The 20,078-nt window shown below is 35.7% G+C and overlaps 2 protein-coding genes and 1 pseudogene across 3 annotated transcripts in view; 1 reads left to right on the top strand and 2 right to left on the bottom strand.

Moving 5' to 3' along the window:
- LOC105958599 (uncharacterized) overlaps nucleotides 1-20,078 on the bottom strand; it is a 42,149-nt gene that overhangs the window by 6,492 nt on the left and 15,579 nt on the right. The gene's annotated exons all lie outside the window — the stretch shown is intronic.
- On the top strand, nucleotides 6,592-7,432 carry LOC105957424 (uncharacterized; annotated as a pseudogene).
- LOC105958598 (phospholipase SGR2) lies at nucleotides 9,643-19,283 on the bottom strand. 2 transcript variants are annotated; one of them, XM_088813265.1, is made up of 21 exons: nucleotides 18,469-19,283; nucleotides 17,502-17,602; nucleotides 17,174-17,359; nucleotides 16,743-16,898; nucleotides 16,422-16,493; nucleotides 16,173-16,325; nucleotides 15,860-15,910; nucleotides 15,401-15,571; nucleotides 15,163-15,312; nucleotides 12,759-12,824; nucleotides 12,196-12,648; nucleotides 12,057-12,111; nucleotides 11,825-11,946; nucleotides 11,598-11,670; nucleotides 11,197-11,299; nucleotides 10,998-11,091; nucleotides 10,862-10,924; nucleotides 10,652-10,700; nucleotides 10,436-10,539; nucleotides 10,146-10,192; nucleotides 9,643-10,052 (listed from the first exon to the last, which is right to left on the bottom strand). In XM_088813265.1, the coding sequence occupies exons 1-21, from the start codon at nucleotides 18,677-18,679 to the stop codon at nucleotides 9,809-9,811; spliced, it is 2,724 nt and encodes a 907-aa protein (XP_088669391.1). In that variant the 5' UTR covers nucleotides 18,680-19,283; the 3' UTR covers nucleotides 9,643-9,808. The 2 variants fall into 2 exon arrangements, with proteins under 2 accessions (XP_088669391.1, XP_088669390.1); XM_088813264.1 differs by having other exon boundaries at nucleotides 16,173-16,331; nucleotides 18,469-19,197.

Genomic DNA, 20,078 nt, shown 5'->3' with positions numbered 1-20,078 from the left:
TCTTGTATACTACGCTGAATTATAAATCTTCAATTTGCAGCACGTCCCTTGCTCCGCACGGTTGAACTCCCTTCAACGCTGAATCCCTCAGTCGGCGGATCGATCTCCTCCCGAGATCTGTTTAAGCCCCTCTCCCGAAGAACCGATCTTCTTTTTGTATAGAAGAAGCAAACTTGTGATACTCCTTGAATCTGTGTCTTCACCACAAGCCTTGAAGCCGGTATATTTTCTATGAAAATCACGTATCACGATGGAGCAATAAAAACGAGAGAGAAAAAAATATTTCTCTGAAATCTTCTCTCGATTAACAAGACGCTCCGTGAGCAGCAAAAATAAGAGCGGAAAAATATAATTTTTCTTCTCCAACAAAAGGCGTGCTACAGCAACCAAGAAAAGAGAGATCGGCTTCTCTCCAAAACGACGCCAATAAAAACGAGAGTAAAGAAAATATTCTGCGTAAATTTTTCTCTCTAGGAAGACGTAAGATCTGAGGCGCCGTATTGCTGTATTTATACTTCTACATGTTATAAGAATCCTACAAGGAAAAAAGAGTCCATTAGGGTTAGGAAACTCTTAATTACGTAGGAAATAATATTTTCAAAACAAGGAAACTCTTTAGAAGAATAATTCCTATTATAAATCAATTAATGACAAATTAAAAGAATTAAAAGCTACAAGGACTCTTCCCTTCTTTAGCTCAGGGTATATGAAAACTTGTGGCACAAGTTTTATTAATTCTCGTACAATTAGAATCCATAGGATTCTAACAATCTCCCCCTTTGTCGTTTATTGATTATAATTATTTTGTCCCGCTGAGTAAAAAACCTGAAAATAAAACAATCAGATGATTAGACCGAAGCAAATAAAACGAAAGATCATCATCAACTCTTTTCAACAACAAGAGTGGCATCAACTGCTGCAACAGTAAGTGCCACAGTTTCAGCAACTGTTCCCACAGTAGTGGCTTTGGCAGGTGGTTCACAACGGAGTCAGCTCCCCCTGCATGTGTATCTCCCTCTGTGAATGATCCTTAGGCAGCTCCTCTTGTAAATGCATTCATTCTTCCCCTTTGCTTACTCGGCTTGATAGACATGGAAGGCGGTGGATGACAACGTGGTAAATTATCCACGTGATAAGAGACTCAGCAAATAACGTCGGCATTAGCTCCTCCTTTTATATTCTTGTGAAGCTCTGAAAATAAAACAAGGAAACCAATTAATGACAATTACCACAATAATAATAAAAAGATGGAATTCCTTCTATTTTGGATAGACACGTTCAGGTGATTAATATGGAGAGATAATTTATTTCTTCTCAAATTATCTAATGAGATAACTAAGGAAAATATGTTCCTCATATTAATACACATCTCCATAGAATTCCACTTGGTGTTGTGGACTTAGAATCCCACCGAGATTCTAACATTCTCCCCCTTTGGCATTGATTGGTCAGAACATTTACTCCCCCTAACTATATGATACATGCATGAACAAGGGTTAGCAAATTCAAAATAACATCTGCACATATAAACTGTTGCAACAGTTTATCAAACAGTTCACCAGATAGTGTAAACTGTAAATAAACCATAGTTCCAAAATAAAAGCAGATAATTCGTTCAGATAAGCACGAGATAAAAAGGATATGCAGTAGCAGAAACAACTTCTCTTCACAATGCTTATTATTTGTCCTATATTTCTGCCCAGCAACTGTCTCATGCACTGTTTCAACAGTTGTCTGAACCCCCCTGCATTCCTGCACTGTTCCAGCAACTGTCGCAACAGTTGTCGGAACTCCCCCTGTGTTCATGCCATCGTTACTGTTCTTTTCTCCTGTTCTTTTCTCCCCCTTTCTGGGCAATCACCATGCAGAGATAACTCAACATGGACTAATGATCTTGATGATTCAAGCAAGCTGTTCAAACACTTAACAAAAAGATCAAAACGAAGAGAGAATCTTGGAAGTAAGTGAGAAAAATCACTATACATAACGTGCACACAAAATCACAAAATCACAAACTCAAAACCACACGATAATTGCAATGCAAAAATTAAAGTATAGTGATATCAAATCCAACATTAAATAGCAAAGACTACAGACTTTGCCAAACTTCATAAGAAACGTGGAAATGTGAGGAGTAAGCCCAATCGATCCGGTTGCAACAAAAAAAATCAAATTTAACCGGCACATAAACAAAAATCCCGTCTTTTTTTTTTTTTTTTTTTTTTTTTTTTTTTTAATAATGCCTAATGCAAGACAAGAAGTAAACATGAGAAATAGACATGAGTGAAGAGACATATGTGAATAGGATACTGCATGGACAAACAAAACATATGGGATTTATCTTCACATTCACGATAAGCACAATCCCCAAAAATCCGACTGCCAATGCAACCAACAAACTTAATAATCCCAAGTCAAACACAAAGATGCTCTTATTAGGTAGCGTACACACACGTCTAATGGTAGCTTTTTCTCATGAAAAACAGAGCAATTAAAAGGAACGAGATTATGCTGGTCGTGCAATGTGTAGTCCCCTGGGCTTTCTAATTGAGCTTTTGTAGTAAGTGTTCGGTCAAGTGGTTTACTGGCTCGACTCAACTAGGCTTCGAACTATTCACTGACCATATATATTATAATTTATATTGGCCGTGCAATGTGTAGTCCCCTAGGCTTTCTAATTGAGCCTTGTAGCGAGTTTTCGGCCACGTGATTTACTGGCTCGACTCAAAAAGGCTTCGAACTATTCACTGACCAAATGGTTGTAGATATATATATTAGTAATAGTAGTTCAAGAGTAGCTTTCACTCATTAAAAGAGGCAGCTTTTCCCTATAAAAACATCCAACCATGACAAGACTATTCAGAGAAATAAATAAGTTGGAGCCTTTTAAGTAATCATTTTGGGAATTGGTGAAGTTCTACCCCACAAAATTTAGAAATACACGAAGTATCAAATTCACATTTGTCTCAATCATATGCAGTATGCTTAATGCAGGTCCTATATGAGATGCAAAAACATATGAAGTGTCCTACCTCTAAAAGTTGCAAGTCTGGACACACAGACTGTTGCAACAGTTCATGCAACTGCATCAGATTAAACAACATAAATTCCCAGCGATTTTCGCAAGGAATCAAATTTCTGTGCATCAAGGGTTTTTGCAAAAGCATCAGTTAATTCATTCTCCGTTGCAGCATAATCAATTGAGACAACCCCCTTTTCGACCAAGCCCCTTATGAAAAGATGACAAATATCAGTAAGCTTAGTTCTCGAATGCTGAATTGGATTCATAAACTTATTTTTCACATACAAATTATCACAATTCAGATTACCAAGTTTTTTATTCCCCAAACTAGCTTTGTCACCAGAACTGTTGGAACAGTTAGTACTATCATCACATGAGTTTAAAGAAGTAATGGCAGATAAACAATTAAGATCAGACTTCTTTACCCAGATTTTTTGTTGAGTTTTATTCACTAAATCAACCTTTATCTTGGGTTTTTGAGACGACACAAAAATGTGATCAATTTTAGCGGAAAGTGGTGAGCGGGCCATTATTCTTTTAACCATTTTCAAGTACTTAAAACACCTGGGTCGTATATGACCAGGAACATGACAAAAATGACAGGTAGGAACAAAAACTTTTCTTTGAAATGGCTGTGTCGGTGCAACTGTCGCAACAGTTTGTGAAACAGTGGATTGTTTAACAAAATTGATTTTTCTTTTTGGATCTTCTTTCTGTTTCAATGCATCATTAGATAGCTGATTACGTCCTATACCTGTACGACCGCAATTCGGCTGATTTTGGTTCAAAATTTCATTCAAAGTTACCCTACCAGTATTAAACTTAGAAATAGCATCTTGGGTTTGAGCAAATTTAGCCTTCAAGCTATCTGTTTCTCTACTAGCAGAAATAACATTTTGTTCAAGAGTAGAAATTCGTACCTTCAATACTTTGTTTTCCTCAATTAGGACAAGCTTCTCTTTTTCTAAGAATTTATTTGACTCACACACCTGAAGAAATTTTTCGTACATCTTTTCATAGCATTGCTTTATTTCTTCCAAGGATGACACGTCATCATCGCTGTTGTTTTCTGAATCCCAATCATCACCTGCAAGATTTAACGGAGTTAATCCTTTATCAGATATTGAATGCAACTTATCATACCTAGGTTCTGTCTGAACAGTCTGTCCAACTGTTGCAACAGTTTCAGCGACAGTCTGTTTGCACTTGTTTATCTGAGTAGTTCCTTCGTAGGCCTCTTGTAGAACATCCCATGCCTCCTTTGCTGATTTGCACATTGATATCAATTTGAATTGATCTTCATCGATACAACTCAAGATAGCATTGGTTGCCTTGGAATTATAATCTGCTATTCGTACTTCTTCATCAGTCCACTTCTCTTTTGGGGTTTGAATGATCTCGTGTGACTCATTCATTGAGGTAGGATGTGTCCAACCAATTAGAATCGCGCGCCAGGCCCATTCATCAATAGATTTAATGAACATCTTCATCCTTATTTTCCAATCAGAGTAGTTCAATTCACCCAAGACAGGTGGTAGGAATGCGCCTTCACGATGATTATTCATGTCTGCACAAAAAAAATAAAAAAGAATTAAATCCCAAAATCTCACTAAGTGTATCTAGTGACAGGCTCTTGATGCCAATTGTTAGAATTTATTTCGTGCAGATATAAATTATTTGTGTCAGATTCAGTTTTTCGTTACTGTTGCGTGAAGAGTTGCAACAGTTCGTGAAACAGTTTGTAAAAACAGAAATAAACGAGACACAAATTTAATGTGGTTCGGATACAACTGTACCCTACATCCACGGGGACCTGCAAATAAAATTTACTAATTTTTAGTTTTACGAATACAATAATAGGACTTAATCAAAATACAAAGACTCCCTCTTTGTTGACGCCGTTCTTGTATACTACGCTGAATTATAAATCTTCAATTTGCAGCACGTCCCTTGCTCCGCACGGTTGAACTCCCTTCAACGCTGAATCCCTCAGTCGGCGGATCGATCTCCTCCCGAGATCTGTTTAAGCCCCTCTCCCGAAGAACCGATCTTCTTTTTGTATAGAAGAAGCAAACTTGTGATACTCCTTGAATCTGTGTCTTCACCACAAGCCTTGAAGCCGGTATATTTTCTATGAAAATCACGTATCACGATGGAGCAATAAAAACGAGAGAGAAAAAAATATTTCTCTGAAATCTTCTCTCGATTAACAAGACGCTCCGTGAGCAGCAAAAATAAGAGCGGAAAAATATAATTTTTCTTCTCCAACAAAAGGCGTGCTACAGCAACCAAGAAAAGAGAGATCGGCTTCTCTCCAAAACGACGCCAATAAAAACGAGAGTAAAGAAAATATTCTGCGTAAATTTTTCTCTCTAGGAAGACGTAAGATCTGAGGCGCCGTATTGCTGTATTTATACTTCTACATGTTATAAGAATCCTACAAGGAAAAAAGAGTCCATTAGGGTTAGGAAACTCTTAATTACGTAGGAAATAATATTTTCAAAACAAGGAAACTCTTTAGAAGAATAATTCCTATTATAAATCAATTAATGACAAATTAAAAGAATTAAAAGCTACAAGGACTCTTCCCTTCTTTAGCTCAGGGTATATGAAAACTTGTGGCACAAGTTTTATTAATTCTCGTACAATTAGAATCCATAGGATTCTAACAATCTCCCCCTTTGTCGTTTATTGATTATAATTATTTTGTCCCGCTGAGTAAAAAACCTGAAAATAAAACAATCAGATGATTAGACCGAAGCAAATAAAACGAAAGATCATCATCAACTCTTTTCAACAACAAGAGTGGCATCAACTGCTGCAACAGTAAGTGCCACAGTTTCAGCAACTGTTCCCACAGTAGTGGCTTTGGCAGGTGGTTCACAACGGAGTCAGCTCCCCCTGCATGTGTATCTCCCTCTGTGAATGATCCTTAGGCAGCTCCTCTTGTAAATGCATTCATTCTTCCCCTTTGCTTACTCGGCTTGATAGACATGGAAGGCGGTGGATGACAACGTGGTAAATTATCCACGTGATAAGAGACTCAGCAAATAACGTCGGCATTAGCTCCTCCTTTTATATTCTTGTGAAGCTCTGAAAATAAAACAAGGAAACCAATTAATGACAATTACCACAATAATAATAAAAAGATGGAATTCCTTCTATTTTGGATAGACACGTTCAGGTGATTAATATGGAGAGATAATTTATTTCTTCTCAAATTATCTAATGAGATAACTAAGGAAAATATGTTCCTCATATTAATACACATCTCCATAGAATTCCACTTGGTGTTGTGGACTTAGAATCCCACCGAGATTCTAACATAGAATTTTAGTGAATAGACAAATTTACCCCCGCAAATCACACGTGCATCGCACATGATATAACATTCCGGTCAAAATTGCCGGAAAATTGAGTTTAGGGGGCACCGTGCAACAAATTAACGAGTTTAGGTAAAAACGTGCAAATTTTTTTTGTTTGGGGGGTAAAGTGCAAATCGGCCCATAGTTTAGGGGGCAAACTGCTTTTTACTCTTTTTTCAATTGGAACAACAGATAACAACCCAACACCAACTCTCTATTTTTCAACTACTTTAAATTCCCCATTTGATCACCAAAATTTCACACACTCAGAGAAATCAGGAAAAATAATAAAATAATAATAATTAAAAAAAACAGAAAAAAAGAAAATGGTGAATCTTGTGGCAGCACAAAAACCACTATTGAATGGGCTGATGAAGATGGCCGGAATTACACCACACACTGTCGAAATCTGTCCCGGCACCGTTATGAGCATCTGGGTCCCTTCCGAAACAATCAAGAAACTCAAAACCAGTTCAAAGAAAACCACCGCCGCCGCCGACGACGGCGGCTGCAAAACAGCAAAGCCCACGAAGCCGGTAGTCGTCCTCGTACACGGCTTCACCGCCGAGGGAATAGTGACGTGGCAGTTCCAGGTGGGTTCCAGGTGAGTTCGTTGCCGGACCTGCTCTTCTTCGGCGGGTCGATCACGGATAACCCGGACAGGTTGCCGGCGTTTCAGGCGGAGTGCCTGGCGAAGGGGCTGAGGAAGCTGGGAGTAGAGAGGTGCGCGGTGGTGGGGTTCAGCTACGGCGGAATGGTGGCGTTCAAGATGGCGGAGATGTACCCGGAGATGGTGGAGGCGATGGTGGTCTCCGGGTCGATACTGGCGATGACGGATTCAATAAGCGCCGCCACGCTGGAGGGGCTGGGGTTTTCTTCCTCGTCGGAGCTTCTGCTGCCGGACTCCGTCAAGGGTTGTAAGGCGCTGCTCAAAGTCGCCGCTCATAAGAAGTTGAAAAATACAAAATATTTTTTTATTTTTTGTTTTCTTTCTTTTGTTTTAATTTTTAATTTTTTTTTAAAGAATAATTTATATTTAATATAAAAGATGCAAGTGAATGGACGAATATAGCCTTGCAAATGTCACGTGCAAGGCACATGTTTTAACTTTCCGGTCAAAATTGCCGGAAAAATTAGTTCAGGGGGCACCGTGCAACGAATTAATGAGTTCAGGTAAAAACGTGCAAATTTTTTTTGTTTGGGGGGTAAAGTGCAAATCGGCCCATAGTTTAGGGGGCAAACTGTTTTTTACTCTAAAGTATAAGTAACAACTAAGGTTGACTATGATGACCTGGACAATTTCTTTTGTTTTTTTTTCTTTAAGAGAAGTGGTAGAATATGTTAAGTGTAAACTATATAAGACTCATTCAAGTTTGAAAATAATTTGTCTAGAAAGGAATGACCTAGCTGTTGGAACAAATGAGCATGTGTCAATTGACTCAGGTTTAAATTCTCTTGTCAACGGTCGTTAGGTGGAGCTTGTCATATATGATTAGCCTAGTGAGTTTATATAGTTTGCAAGTTATTATACGAGAATGTAGGTGGAGTATATGTTTACCCACACCCACATGATTTGCTTAAAATAACGAGAGTGTAGGTTTACCCACACCCACATGATTTGCTTAAATAATTTTAAGGTCTCTATGGTATCGATAATTACACTCACCCCCCGAAACGTGGTTAGAAACTCTAACGGATAATGCATTGCATACATTATTCCGATAAAGTTCTAAACTATTACTTTTAGCTAGTGGTGGAGATAACATAGAATTATGGAGTGACATGACTCCCCAATATTTCTAAATATTTTACCCTAAAATTTAACATCAGTTTTTCTATTTTATATGTTTAGTTACAATTCAACTAACTACAATATATTTGTTACAGAGTTCATAAGATCAAATGTGACCTAGTTGTCTCAGTTCAAACCTAGTCTTAACAACATCTAGTTAACAATTAATGATGTCAGCAAAAGGTATATATATATTCTAAATATCAGTTGTGGCGACCGAATCGGTAACGGTCGTAAACCTTTACGATACTGGTGAGACGGTTTGAAAAATCAATTTTTGGACTGTGAGGCAATTTGTGACGATGTATGGTGGTTTGAGGTAGGTCAAACCGATATATCGGATAAATAAATTGAAAAAAATATCTGTTTTTTTTTTTGTTTTCCCAAATTTCTACTTAATTTCTTGTAACCAAAAGCAAACCAAACCAAGTCACCACCACCAATAAGCAAGAAAGAACGTGACCAATACTTACTAGGGGTAGGGTTTTTTTTCACCGAATTGCCCTACCATCCTATTGCCCTACCGAATCATACCGATTCTTTACCAAAATATTTCTACCGAATTATTACTGTACCCTACCGAATGTTTTGGTAGGGCAACGAGACTCGATATTATTGAAATGGTATTACCCTACTGTACCGAAATATTATTAAGAAATAAAATTTTATTTTAATAATTCATTTATCATATATCAAAAGTGAACATAGTATCCTAAATTCCTAACTAACTAATATTAGTTAAAATTAATTATACTCTTTAGGCATATCAAAAATATTTTAAATTATTTTCATTAATGATGATATAAGTTAAAAGTTTTGATGTTATAATTTTAATTAAGAAATATTAGGTAAATTAAGACCATATATTTAGATGACTTATATTTTAAAAACTAGTTTTGTACATTTTAAATATGTATTTGAATTGCTTTGTAAAAATAATATTCAATTTAGACTTAAATAGTATATAACATAAATTGGTAATTACCATAACCGTACCCTACCGTACCGAACTTTTGGTATACGAATTTCGGTATACCAAAGTTTGTGGTAGGGCAATGGTAATGGATTTCATAACGAAATTTCGGTAATGGTAGTGATTCGAGGGGTTTGGTACGACTGCCCTACCAAACCCACCCCATACTTACTAATCCAAAACAAGCCACATTTGTCCGACGACTGCTAGAGAGGGCGCTCGGCGGCGGTAGAGATAAAATCATATTAAAATATTTTTTAATATATGTCTTGAGTATTTACAAATATATTTAGAAATATATTACACTAAATACTAAAAACCGATTTATTTCTGATTTATCTTCGATTAATCACAGCCTCACCCATTTACCGTGTGGCGGTCCCTAACTGCCTCAACCCAATAACCGCTTTTTAGAACTTCGATATATATATATATATACATACTATGTTCCTCTTTCAATCCATTTCCCTACTTCATACAAACTACTACCTTCTCTGTATACAGTTTATTTTTCTGCACAAATGCTGCACTATGCCATTTTTGTGGTGGTTGTGCAATTAAATCACAACTTCAGCCACTTGCGAGTTTCAAATCTCTACAACAGCAAGTCGAAGCCGTTCAACAACCGTACGCTGCTAAAAAGACGCTTTTACCCATTATCTCCTCATCGATTTCCTGGCTCTCTGTGAGAAATTCTTGATAGAGACACTATCAGCAAAAGTCAGAGGAAGTTCTTCATCGGCAATTTCTCTAGGATCGGACCATTTTATTGTTGAGCTATTCTCAACGTTTGAGCTGTCGTTTAATTGTTGGTCATTGCAAGAGATAGGTTCGTCTGGTATATCCCTATACAAGTGCTTCAGTATGAAAAGAGCTGTATCGGAATCTCTCCAGTAATTTCTGTGCAGAGGGATAAAATCGTCAAAAAAAAAATATTTCAGTTTGTTGTTATTACAGCATCCTAAGAAACGAGGTTCAAAATCATAAACTTACGTATGTGAACCGATAGCTGATAAGTACGGATGTCTAAAAGTTTTATCCTGCAATAGCAAAAACGCCGAGAGATAAATAAGGGTTTATTGCACTCAACATCCCTGTATTATGTGGAATTGCCAAAAAACTCCTTGTGTTGTAAATATTAGCAGAAACACCCCTACAATGCATTTTTTTAAGCAAACTATAAACCCTAAATACTCGCCATTTAGGGGGTTTTGGGCTAAAAAATGTTACCATATGGGGGTTTTCGTTAATATTAATAAGGCTACAACGGAAAGAATACGTACTTGTAGTACATGATCGATTCGACCATTTTCGGCGCCTGTTAATCTCTCTATCATAACTGAACCATATGATCTCTCGGTTCTTTCTTGGGTGTTTCCGGATTCTTCTGTAAAGAGATGAGAAGAATATTTTGGAAAAATTAAATATATAATATAAAAATAGCACCCAACATTGAATAGTTTTCGAATAAGTAAATAAAATGAAGAGACAATGTTTACCAGCTTGTTCTTCGTTGGATCTGGATTCGCAAATTGTGAGCACTTTAACCTATATTCAAAGGGCTCACAGTAAGACTCGTAAATTCATCAATTGACTGAATCCGCTAACAGATTAATTCTTTTAAAAATGCCGTAAATTAAAGTAACTAGTCAAAACATAACAAACTGTGAATTCTTCGAACAGAAGGTAACAAAAACCGTTATACCAACCTTTACTGAGCTCAAGTGATCGACAAAAGCTTGAGAACGCGAAGCAAATCCTTCTCTAAATTCCTGTACGACATTGTTGAGCACAAAGCGTAAGAAGACGAAGCACAACGTTAAAATTTTTAATATACTCAATTACCTGAAACCCAACGTAGAGTCGCTTCCCACCTCTGTGGTAAGGAATAATAACAGGACGCATGTGCATATATTCTTTACATACAAGGGGTTCTATTCTGTATACAAATATGTGTCGCCTTGTATTTGTCAGAGCGAACAAAAAAAAAGAAAAAGAAAAGAGAACTTAAAAAAGAATTATGATCAAAAGTATAAAAACCAACCTATATGCCACGGGATCAAAAGGATGAAATATGTTAAACATCTGTCGACACGCTGGCATCTCTTCATTTATATTTTCCTCTTCCCAATATTCTTTCCCTTTGCCTAACAAACCAGACAGCAGAAATATTTTAAGTGAAGAATCCATCCAAATTCAAAAGTTGAATCGAGCACGATATATCTGACATGACAGACAAGGCAAGGGTTTTATTTCATCAACAGCGAAAAGCAGAGGCGGCTATGATCATTTTGTAAGAACCGGATAAGAAGCATATAACATTAAAAAGAAACGTCTTGTCCGAGATGGGAAATCATATTCTGAAGGATACCCGACAAACTTCCGAAGAAGGCAAAATGAAAAGTAAAAAAAAAAAAAAGAATATATAAAAGCTCGAGCCATTACCAATTCCAAGACGAACATTGCGAAGGGAGAGAAATACTCCAAGCGGAGACCCCACAGCAAAGAATGTGTCGACCTGACATTAAAATCCAAGTACATAGTAATCAAAGACGACTCTTGTACAATTTTTTTTATAAAATAAACGACATCGGGATATTTAACGAGAGGGAAAGTACTGAAGCATACAGTTAATAAACATTAGTCCGTGGAGGAAATCATAAGAAAATTACCTTGAATTCTAATTTTGTATATCTTATTTGTGGGGTATAATTCTTCAATGAATCTCTCGTCCCAAGTTGAACGCTCTCGGGATCAGGTTGATTTACTACCAGTGAACTCTTCCTCGCATTGACTAATAATAGTAAGACATCAAATACAGGACGACACTCAACTCAATAGAACTTCAATATTTCAAAATTCAACGACTACGTAAGAACATCTTGAAATTCACACAATCGGTACCTCTGTCAGCGTATTCAACTTCAAATTCTTTGATTCTCTCTTTTAGCAGATCAATCTGAAAATAAAAGACTGGTGAGAATGAAATTAAGATACGAGAACACGGAACACAACAAAAAAAAATATATATTGTAGTAACAACCTCTTCAATCAATGATTTGATTGCTTCATCTTTGTCATTGTGAGGGATATTCTCCCGGCTTGTATTCTCATCACATGTTACAAACTCATTTCTCATGCTATTGGCGTCATTATTCATACAATTTTCATCGAATTGTACGCAATTCAAATTGCCGAAAGTTTCATTGGAATCCTCATCTGATGATACAGAAGGGCCCACTTCATTACAAGTTGCTTCTTCCACAGGTTCCAGATTATTCGCATGACTCTCGACTCCAGTGTTCTCAGAGATCTTATCCCCAACATTCACGATGGAACTGCCACTCGATAAATTATTACTTACGGAACAAGAAGGGTCTTTGCTTTTTTGTTCGGTGTACATCCATTCCATTGGAAAGGGTGAAAATAGAGTTTCTTGGTGGCAAAGGATATCATAAGATAGAACACTTCCCAAAGAGTGAGCGTATATGGAAACCTGAAAAGTAGATTCGTTGATGGAGAACTAAGTTTAAACAATCCGGCGAGATATTGAGCTTATAATTAGGTTAAATAAGAAGCTTTGTGTTTCTCCAATTCGGGATATACCTTGCCATCATAACCGGGGTTTCTTTTTAGAAACTTCAGATATAATTTGTTTAGTTGGTTGGATACCTGAACACGAATACAGCTCGAATTAACATTGGATGTCACCATACCATGTGGTAAGATAAACATACAAGAATAGTGGCTTGTGGTTAATGATTTTGCAAGTTTAAAAATACGAATCAACACTAACATCAATAAAATTTGCGCCGGAAGAAAATCAGATCAAGAATTAAACATACAGTTATTATTCGAAGAATCTTTAAATCAAATAGAATTTATTGTATCCATTAACACAAATATCACAATCAGTATGTTCATGACAACATTAATCATACCGGAGAAGTTTTTTTTTTTTTTGCAGGTTTGGGCCCTCTATACTAAACCTTCAAATCAAGTTAAAATTGTATGCATTATATCATGAAAAGGTTAAAACAATCAAGTTTCCTATCTGCAAGGTCTCGTTTTTTATTGATTACTTCTTTCTACCATCTGATCCATTCGTCCCTAAAAAAGAGTTCAATTTATTCCATTCTTAGTCAAGAATCATAAAGTAAACATTATATTTAGACATGTTTGTATTTAAAACCCCAAAGATAACCCTAAAAGGATAATGACATATTAGTAATTCCAACAAAAAAAACACTTCGAATGAACATTCTTCGGAACAAAAGATTATACAATATTTTTGAAAGAATTTTTTTGTTGTTTCCACAAAAAACCGATGGGATCCTGATATCTTCTTTATGTTTGGAATCAACTTCTTTACTTTCCGTGAACATCTTCATGTTATAAAATAGTTGCTCGGCGGCGACGGCAACCAAAGTTACATAAAGAGCTCTACATTGTTGGAATTTTCGTTTGTCCATTTTTAAGATTTTTCGGCCTTCATTTATCGAATATTCTAGATGTTCACGTACAAGTAAATCAACTCTCTAGGGTTGACTAGAAGACTTCGTAAATCATATGATTATGATACAAAATTAACATACTTAGCATTAATAAAAGCAAGAGACTAATGTACTTAGCATTAATAAAAGTAAAACTAAGTAATTTTACATTTTCTGTTATGATTTCTTTGAATGATTATGATACAAAATTAACATACTTAGCATTAATAAAAGCAAGAGACTAATGTACTTAGCATTAATAAAAGTAAAACTAAGTAATTTTACATTTTCTGTTATGATTTCTTTGAATATACGCTGCGGTACTTTTCAATGCGGTACTTTTCAATACTGGATGTTTCCCCTTGTGATGTTTCCCTTTGTGCTTCACAGTTGGGATTTTTACGGCGGGATAGCTAATTTGCAATTACAGTTCCTGGTATCGAACTATATTATCTTGTTCCAATCGAGAATTTTCTAATATTTGAGTTTCTCTTAATTGTAGACTATTCTTTGGATAAAATGACATGTACCCTTTCCAGAATTCATTTTTCCCTAGACAAACATCATATTATATTGTCCTAGCTCTGCCATACTATTTTTTCTAGAACAATCACACATTTTTTTAATTATTGATCAACTACCAGAAATTCAATGCGTAATTTTAGCACTCAATGTTGTTATAAATGTGGCTCTCGGCCACGGATTTGTAGTCGGCCTTAGAATGTACGGGCTCCTATTTATCCTACTCCACCCCCAAAATAATGGTGGGAGTTGATTTTATCCTACAGTTTTGAGCAAGTACAATGGAGTATTTCTAGGGGTTTTAGGAATTTCTACACATTAGTGACTATTTCTACATTTTTCTAGAAAGTTCCCTTCTACTAAATTAGGCTTTGAATTTATGGGTTATTTTTTTTGGCTGAGTTTCTCTTGGTCCAGTGTAAACCTTTTTAATTTTTTCCCAAATACTGTGAAACTTGATCTAGTATGGGACCGTGACACTTCGGTCTCTTCTTATTATATTAAATATATTTGTTTACAAACGTTCATTAAATCTATTAAAATAACACCACATTTAAAATACATCAAAGTATTGATGCAAAACGTTTTGCATATTGTAAGAAATATCGAAAATATGATACATTTATTTGATATATAACATGAAACACAAACTATTAAGACAAGTGAGCTCGACCCCTTAAAACTTAGTGAAAGATTTCAAGGCAATAGGTGATATCTATTGCATTCGTTACGTTATTTGATATCACTTTGCTAAAAAAAAAAACAAAGGTACACCATAACGATTCATTATATTCCTATTCATGTATAGTGTATACCAATGAAATCATAACTTCCTTTTCTTGATCAATGAGCTTCTAATATATTATGATTATAGTTATACACAAATCGAATGCACTTGAGTGCTTAAATTAATATTAGATTAATGACTATGAGGCATCCATAATTTATTTGAACGAAAAAAAAAAAAAAAAAAAAGCAATAAGATAGGGGTTTACCGAATCAATGATGTCCTGACAATGGATAGGGCTCATATAGTATAAGACATCGTGTACTGTTGCACTCAACATCGTACGCAGTCCTCGCACACCATCTAATGTGATTTTTTCCACTGCAGCTTCGCCGCTAAGTGTCAACCCCTTCCTCCACTGACAAAGGCAATGAAAGTAACCACGAGGGTATTAAATTCACATAAGAATTTACATAAAAGATAATCAATAAATAAATAAATTATACCTGGCAAGGAATGTAAAGGACTCTTTGGGTGCCAAGTTGGTGTGAAGTGAGGTGCCTTTCTGCAACGGTTGCGGTGACATGGCGAAAAGTTCCAACATCATCAACCAAATTAGACTTCTCCAACCTTTGACCAATACCATGAACCATGAATACTAAATGCCGAACCGGGACCTACACTTGTTTCAATTCAACAAGCCAAATAATTGCCCATGGAAAATTCAGTATAAATGAATAAAAAACGTAGTTGCTGGAAATCAATAAGCAAAACATCAATTTTAAGCCAACACGATGCCGAAATTAAGTTGAAAAAAAAAACCATTTTAAATTATTAATATAATGAATATCTTTATTATTCAGAAACAACCATGAGAAGAATTACGGTAACACCACCATAAATGAAAAGATAACGCTTTCGTTGTTTTGTATTTTAGACCAGACTAAAAATATTACTTAGCATACCTGCGAACAGTAATCATCCATCTCCTCCTCCTTCTGCTGTCGTTGTTCATCCTGAAAATGAATAAGAAGATAATGCATGGCCATATGAATTCGTAGAACTTTTTACGCATCGGCTGTGAAACAAACACCACTTCACTTATATATTATCTTGCTAGGAGAAATAGATATTCTTTTTCAAATTACTTTTTACGGTTTTTTAATTTCAGAAGCAAAATGCTAAAAATGTCAGCGATGACCCTTTAACACAAATACGGAGAAAATGGGTGTGCTACTTGTGGTAGTTAAACGGAAGTTATATGTGAAAAGGAAATACCTGTGTTGGTTTCTGCGACTGAGAAGGCGCGTAACCACGTCTTAATTTAATGCCATTCCTACGAAGGGATATAACACTATAAACCCCGGAAGCATCAACACTTAGCCAAGCTTCCCACGTATCGTCTTCTCCTGTGAAAAGGGCATGCAATCCCTGCAACTAGGAAAAAAAACAAATTAATAAAAAAATTATATATATATATATATATAAAATAAATAAATTAAAAATAAAAATAAACGGAGGCCATACTGAGGTTGAGCCTTGTAAATCAACTCGAGCGGCAAACAGACCCGACGGTTGAAAGGTCCGTCGATGCCAAACCTGAAAGCAAGAGATCCCCAAACCCGAATGAGAAAGAAAACTGTCGTAATAGTCGGCTAATAATTGATGAAAAGCCTATTAAATTGGCTTCTGAAAGAGGAAACATAAACGAAGACTCGCATAATGAAAATTAATTTAAGTTCTCTTTATTGCAAATGATGCTGAGAAAACATGGAGAAGTGTTCGATCGAGATACATTTTTTTTTCTACAAAACCAACTAAAACGACAAGTAAGAAATCAAAGAGAACCTGACTTCGGTAGGCATACTCCAACTGCTCAGAAACGTCCTCACGCAGTGGAAGCCAATCGAGACCACCTTTACGAGCAAACCAATGACCTCGTAACACACGTCGATTCTCTCCGTTCCAGTAAACGGGAAAGCAATGTCTGTTCACCAAATCTACCTACACGACGAAATATTTAGAAACAAGATAATGTCTGGCATCGACATTTAAAAACTTTTCATTATCGAACTTTCCATAATGAAAAAAAAAATCGGTATAAATATCAAGTCTGAGAAATAGACTTGGTTTTATTATTTTATATTATTGGACTAAATCAAGATTGTGCGCATTAGCCAACTATCTCTCAAATGTTGCTAAAATCAAATGTTCCTCGAGAAATTATCACTTAAAATGAAACCGTGTGTTTATAAGAGGACTAGAGTCGAAAAGACTACCTCATACAACCCACCCTTTACAGGTACACCAACTCTCTCTTCTTCAGTAGTGAATAGCGCGTAGGATTCGGGACCCACTGAAGAGAATTGCTCGCTCGACTTGGAAGTAATACTAGGCTGCCCTTTAGGACCGTCACTACACTCTGCGTACTCTTTCCACCAACTAGAGAGTAATTCATCCTCTCTCTGTGAATATATATAGCAGATATGCTTCAGCGTAATACTTTGTAGATAAAGAGTAATTCTCGATTTACTCAAAGTGAGACGATCAAACAAAACAGAAATTCAAGAAGATAAACAAATGAAAAAAAAGGGAAAATTCCACGACCTGCAAGAAAGATGCCTCTATTGCCAGAGAATCCCTCATACCGAATCGAAAATAATCACCTTTGCCAACTATTTCTGTCTTGGGTACCGATGCTGCTAGCTCTGCCAAAAACACAAAACGCAGCATATATTACTTAGAAAGACATATAAAGGGTAGTTGTAATAGAAATACATAACACAACAAATCTGTGTTGCAATAGAAAAGCCCGTTTACTTGTAATAGTCTCGTGGACTTTGCTCTAGAACTACTTACTTATAAAGAAAAAACTCATCCATATGATGAACAATGTGTTTGTTGAATACTCGAATTGAAAAACGCAGAAAATTGCCTTTACTTTTCACCTTGAGAATGGAGATAAAGACCATTTGGTACAGAGGACACCGAATCATATCATTCTCTTGCACCAATTCGATAGTATATGGATTTTTGAACTTAAGAGAGTTATCTTTTTTTGATTTCCCCTTCACTTTCGTTTTTCACGTTGTAGAGTTAATTGCACATTTGACCGTGATTCCGTTTTCTTTACTTGGCTGTTCATTTTCATTTGTTCCTCTATTCGATTAATAGTTCATCTTCCCTCAAATAATATATAATACATTTTTGCATGTACTCATGTTTCACTAGAGTAAAAGGAAAACCATACACATCTCTGAAATCAGAGTGCTTGTCGCTAAACAATGGAGTAGGATGACACAAAAGAACGAAGGATCACAATAAACGCATACACATAGTCAATTTAAATCAATTAACACGGTCAAGAATAATCGCGAAGCAGTTAAACTATTTCACATTTTATCATTCCCATTACAGAAGAAACCAACCAAAACAACAAATGCAGATTAATCGTTCTAGTTCTAGTTCCAACCGTATAATCGATAGCCACAAATCAGCACAATTCAACTTTCTCCAATCATATCATGCAACCTTATAAAGATTAAAAGCATAATTGAAATTATTCGGCACTGACCATTTACTGCCAAAGGAACCTTGCAGAAGTACCACCGAACATCGCCACCATCCGAGGGGCTCCTCGTTCGGGCAAGGTACTTCTGTCTGCCCTCAAACTGCTCGATCTCATCGGCCAATTTCCGTATATTCGACGGCGTGTTCTTCAACATCTCTGGTGAAATCCGCTCCGCCTCATCAGCACCACCACTAACCCCCATATCCAATGCCATTTATTGCCTTACTTTTCGAGCTCAAATAAACTTTATTTTCATGTGGAATTATGAAAAACTAACCAACTGATCAAAATCAGTGGAGTGGTTCAGGAAAATTACCAAACTACCACAATTCGATAATGAATTTTTTTGGAGGGTTTGGGCGAAAACGGAGATCAATTAAACAATAATTGTAATGGAGAAAAGATACTATCTTTACGTGAAATTTGAGCTGTTGTTCAGATAATTTACCTAATTGGGTTGAAAAACAAGTCGATGATGAGTTGCTATTAGCTACGCAATTTTAAAAATTAAATTTGGAGAAAATCGAAGGTGGGTGAGAAGTCAAATTAAGAGTTTTCAGAAGAAATGAATTGAAAAGCATCGCGAAGAAGAAGAAGAAGACGAGGTTTCAAGTGATCATCAAAATAAAATTGAAAAATAAAACCTCGGAGACAGGTGTTGATCGGGCGTTCCGACAAATTTCAGATGTTCAAAAGGGCCCCCCTTTCTTTCTAATTTAGGGCTTTATTTACAAATTAGGGCGGCGGTGTGGGGTTGATGGTTGATATTAGGAGTGGAAATTAGAATGAAATTTTTCGATTTCAGCAGATTTCAATCCGAAATTTGTGAGTTTTGGAACAATGTTATTCATTTGGAATTCCGAATTTTTTGGGTGGGAATCGAAAAATATATGAGATTTTGATTTTTAATTCGATTATAATTTTCGAAAATATTTTTGATAATCCGATTATTCTGAAAGTTACGCTTATAGTATGAATAGTATCTTTATTATTATGTATTTTATATTTTAGGTGCCAAATAAGTGAAACTTTCTGAAATCCGTCGACTGTAATCTAAAAGAAATCAATTTTGAACTATTTTTTTTATTTCAGTTTCAAAAATTTTGATTTCAATTTTTTCATTTTTTTTGGAACGCAAGTGGAATTAGTATTTCACTTTGATTATTTTTTCAAAAAATGCTAATTTTGTTTCGTGTGATTTGATTATTTTTTTCAAAAATGCTAATTTCGTTTCGATACATGTGATTTACATCCATAGTTGTTACCTATGACTTGTTAGTATGCAATAAGCTTGCAAATGCCTTCAACTTTTTTAAACGTTACAAATAATATTCATTCATAAATACCAATCTCACACTAAATTACTCGATACTTGATACTAGATCATTTTATTTAAAGTTCGAATACATATTTTCATTCAATTAATTGAAGTCCAATTTGAAAGAGAAAAAAAAAAAGTGATGTAATTAAATATGCATAAAATATCAAACTACTCAGAACTACATTCATGGTCGGCTCCACTAAAACCCGTTCGAGCTCGACTTAGTTACTTATCAAATCAAACTCAAACACAAATTTAGATAGATAGGTTTTTAAACAAATTTGAACAAATA

The sequence above is a fragment of the Erythranthe guttata genome, chromosome 14 (assembly GCF_056151865.1).
Source record: "Erythranthe guttata isolate IM_541 chromosome 14, IM_541, whole genome shotgun sequence".
In the NCBI taxonomy this organism is placed as follows: domain Eukaryota; kingdom Viridiplantae; phylum Streptophyta; class Magnoliopsida; order Lamiales; family Phrymaceae; genus Erythranthe; species Erythranthe guttata.
Note: the sequence above shows the minus strand (reverse complement) of the source record. Positions and strands in the feature narration are given on the sequence as shown.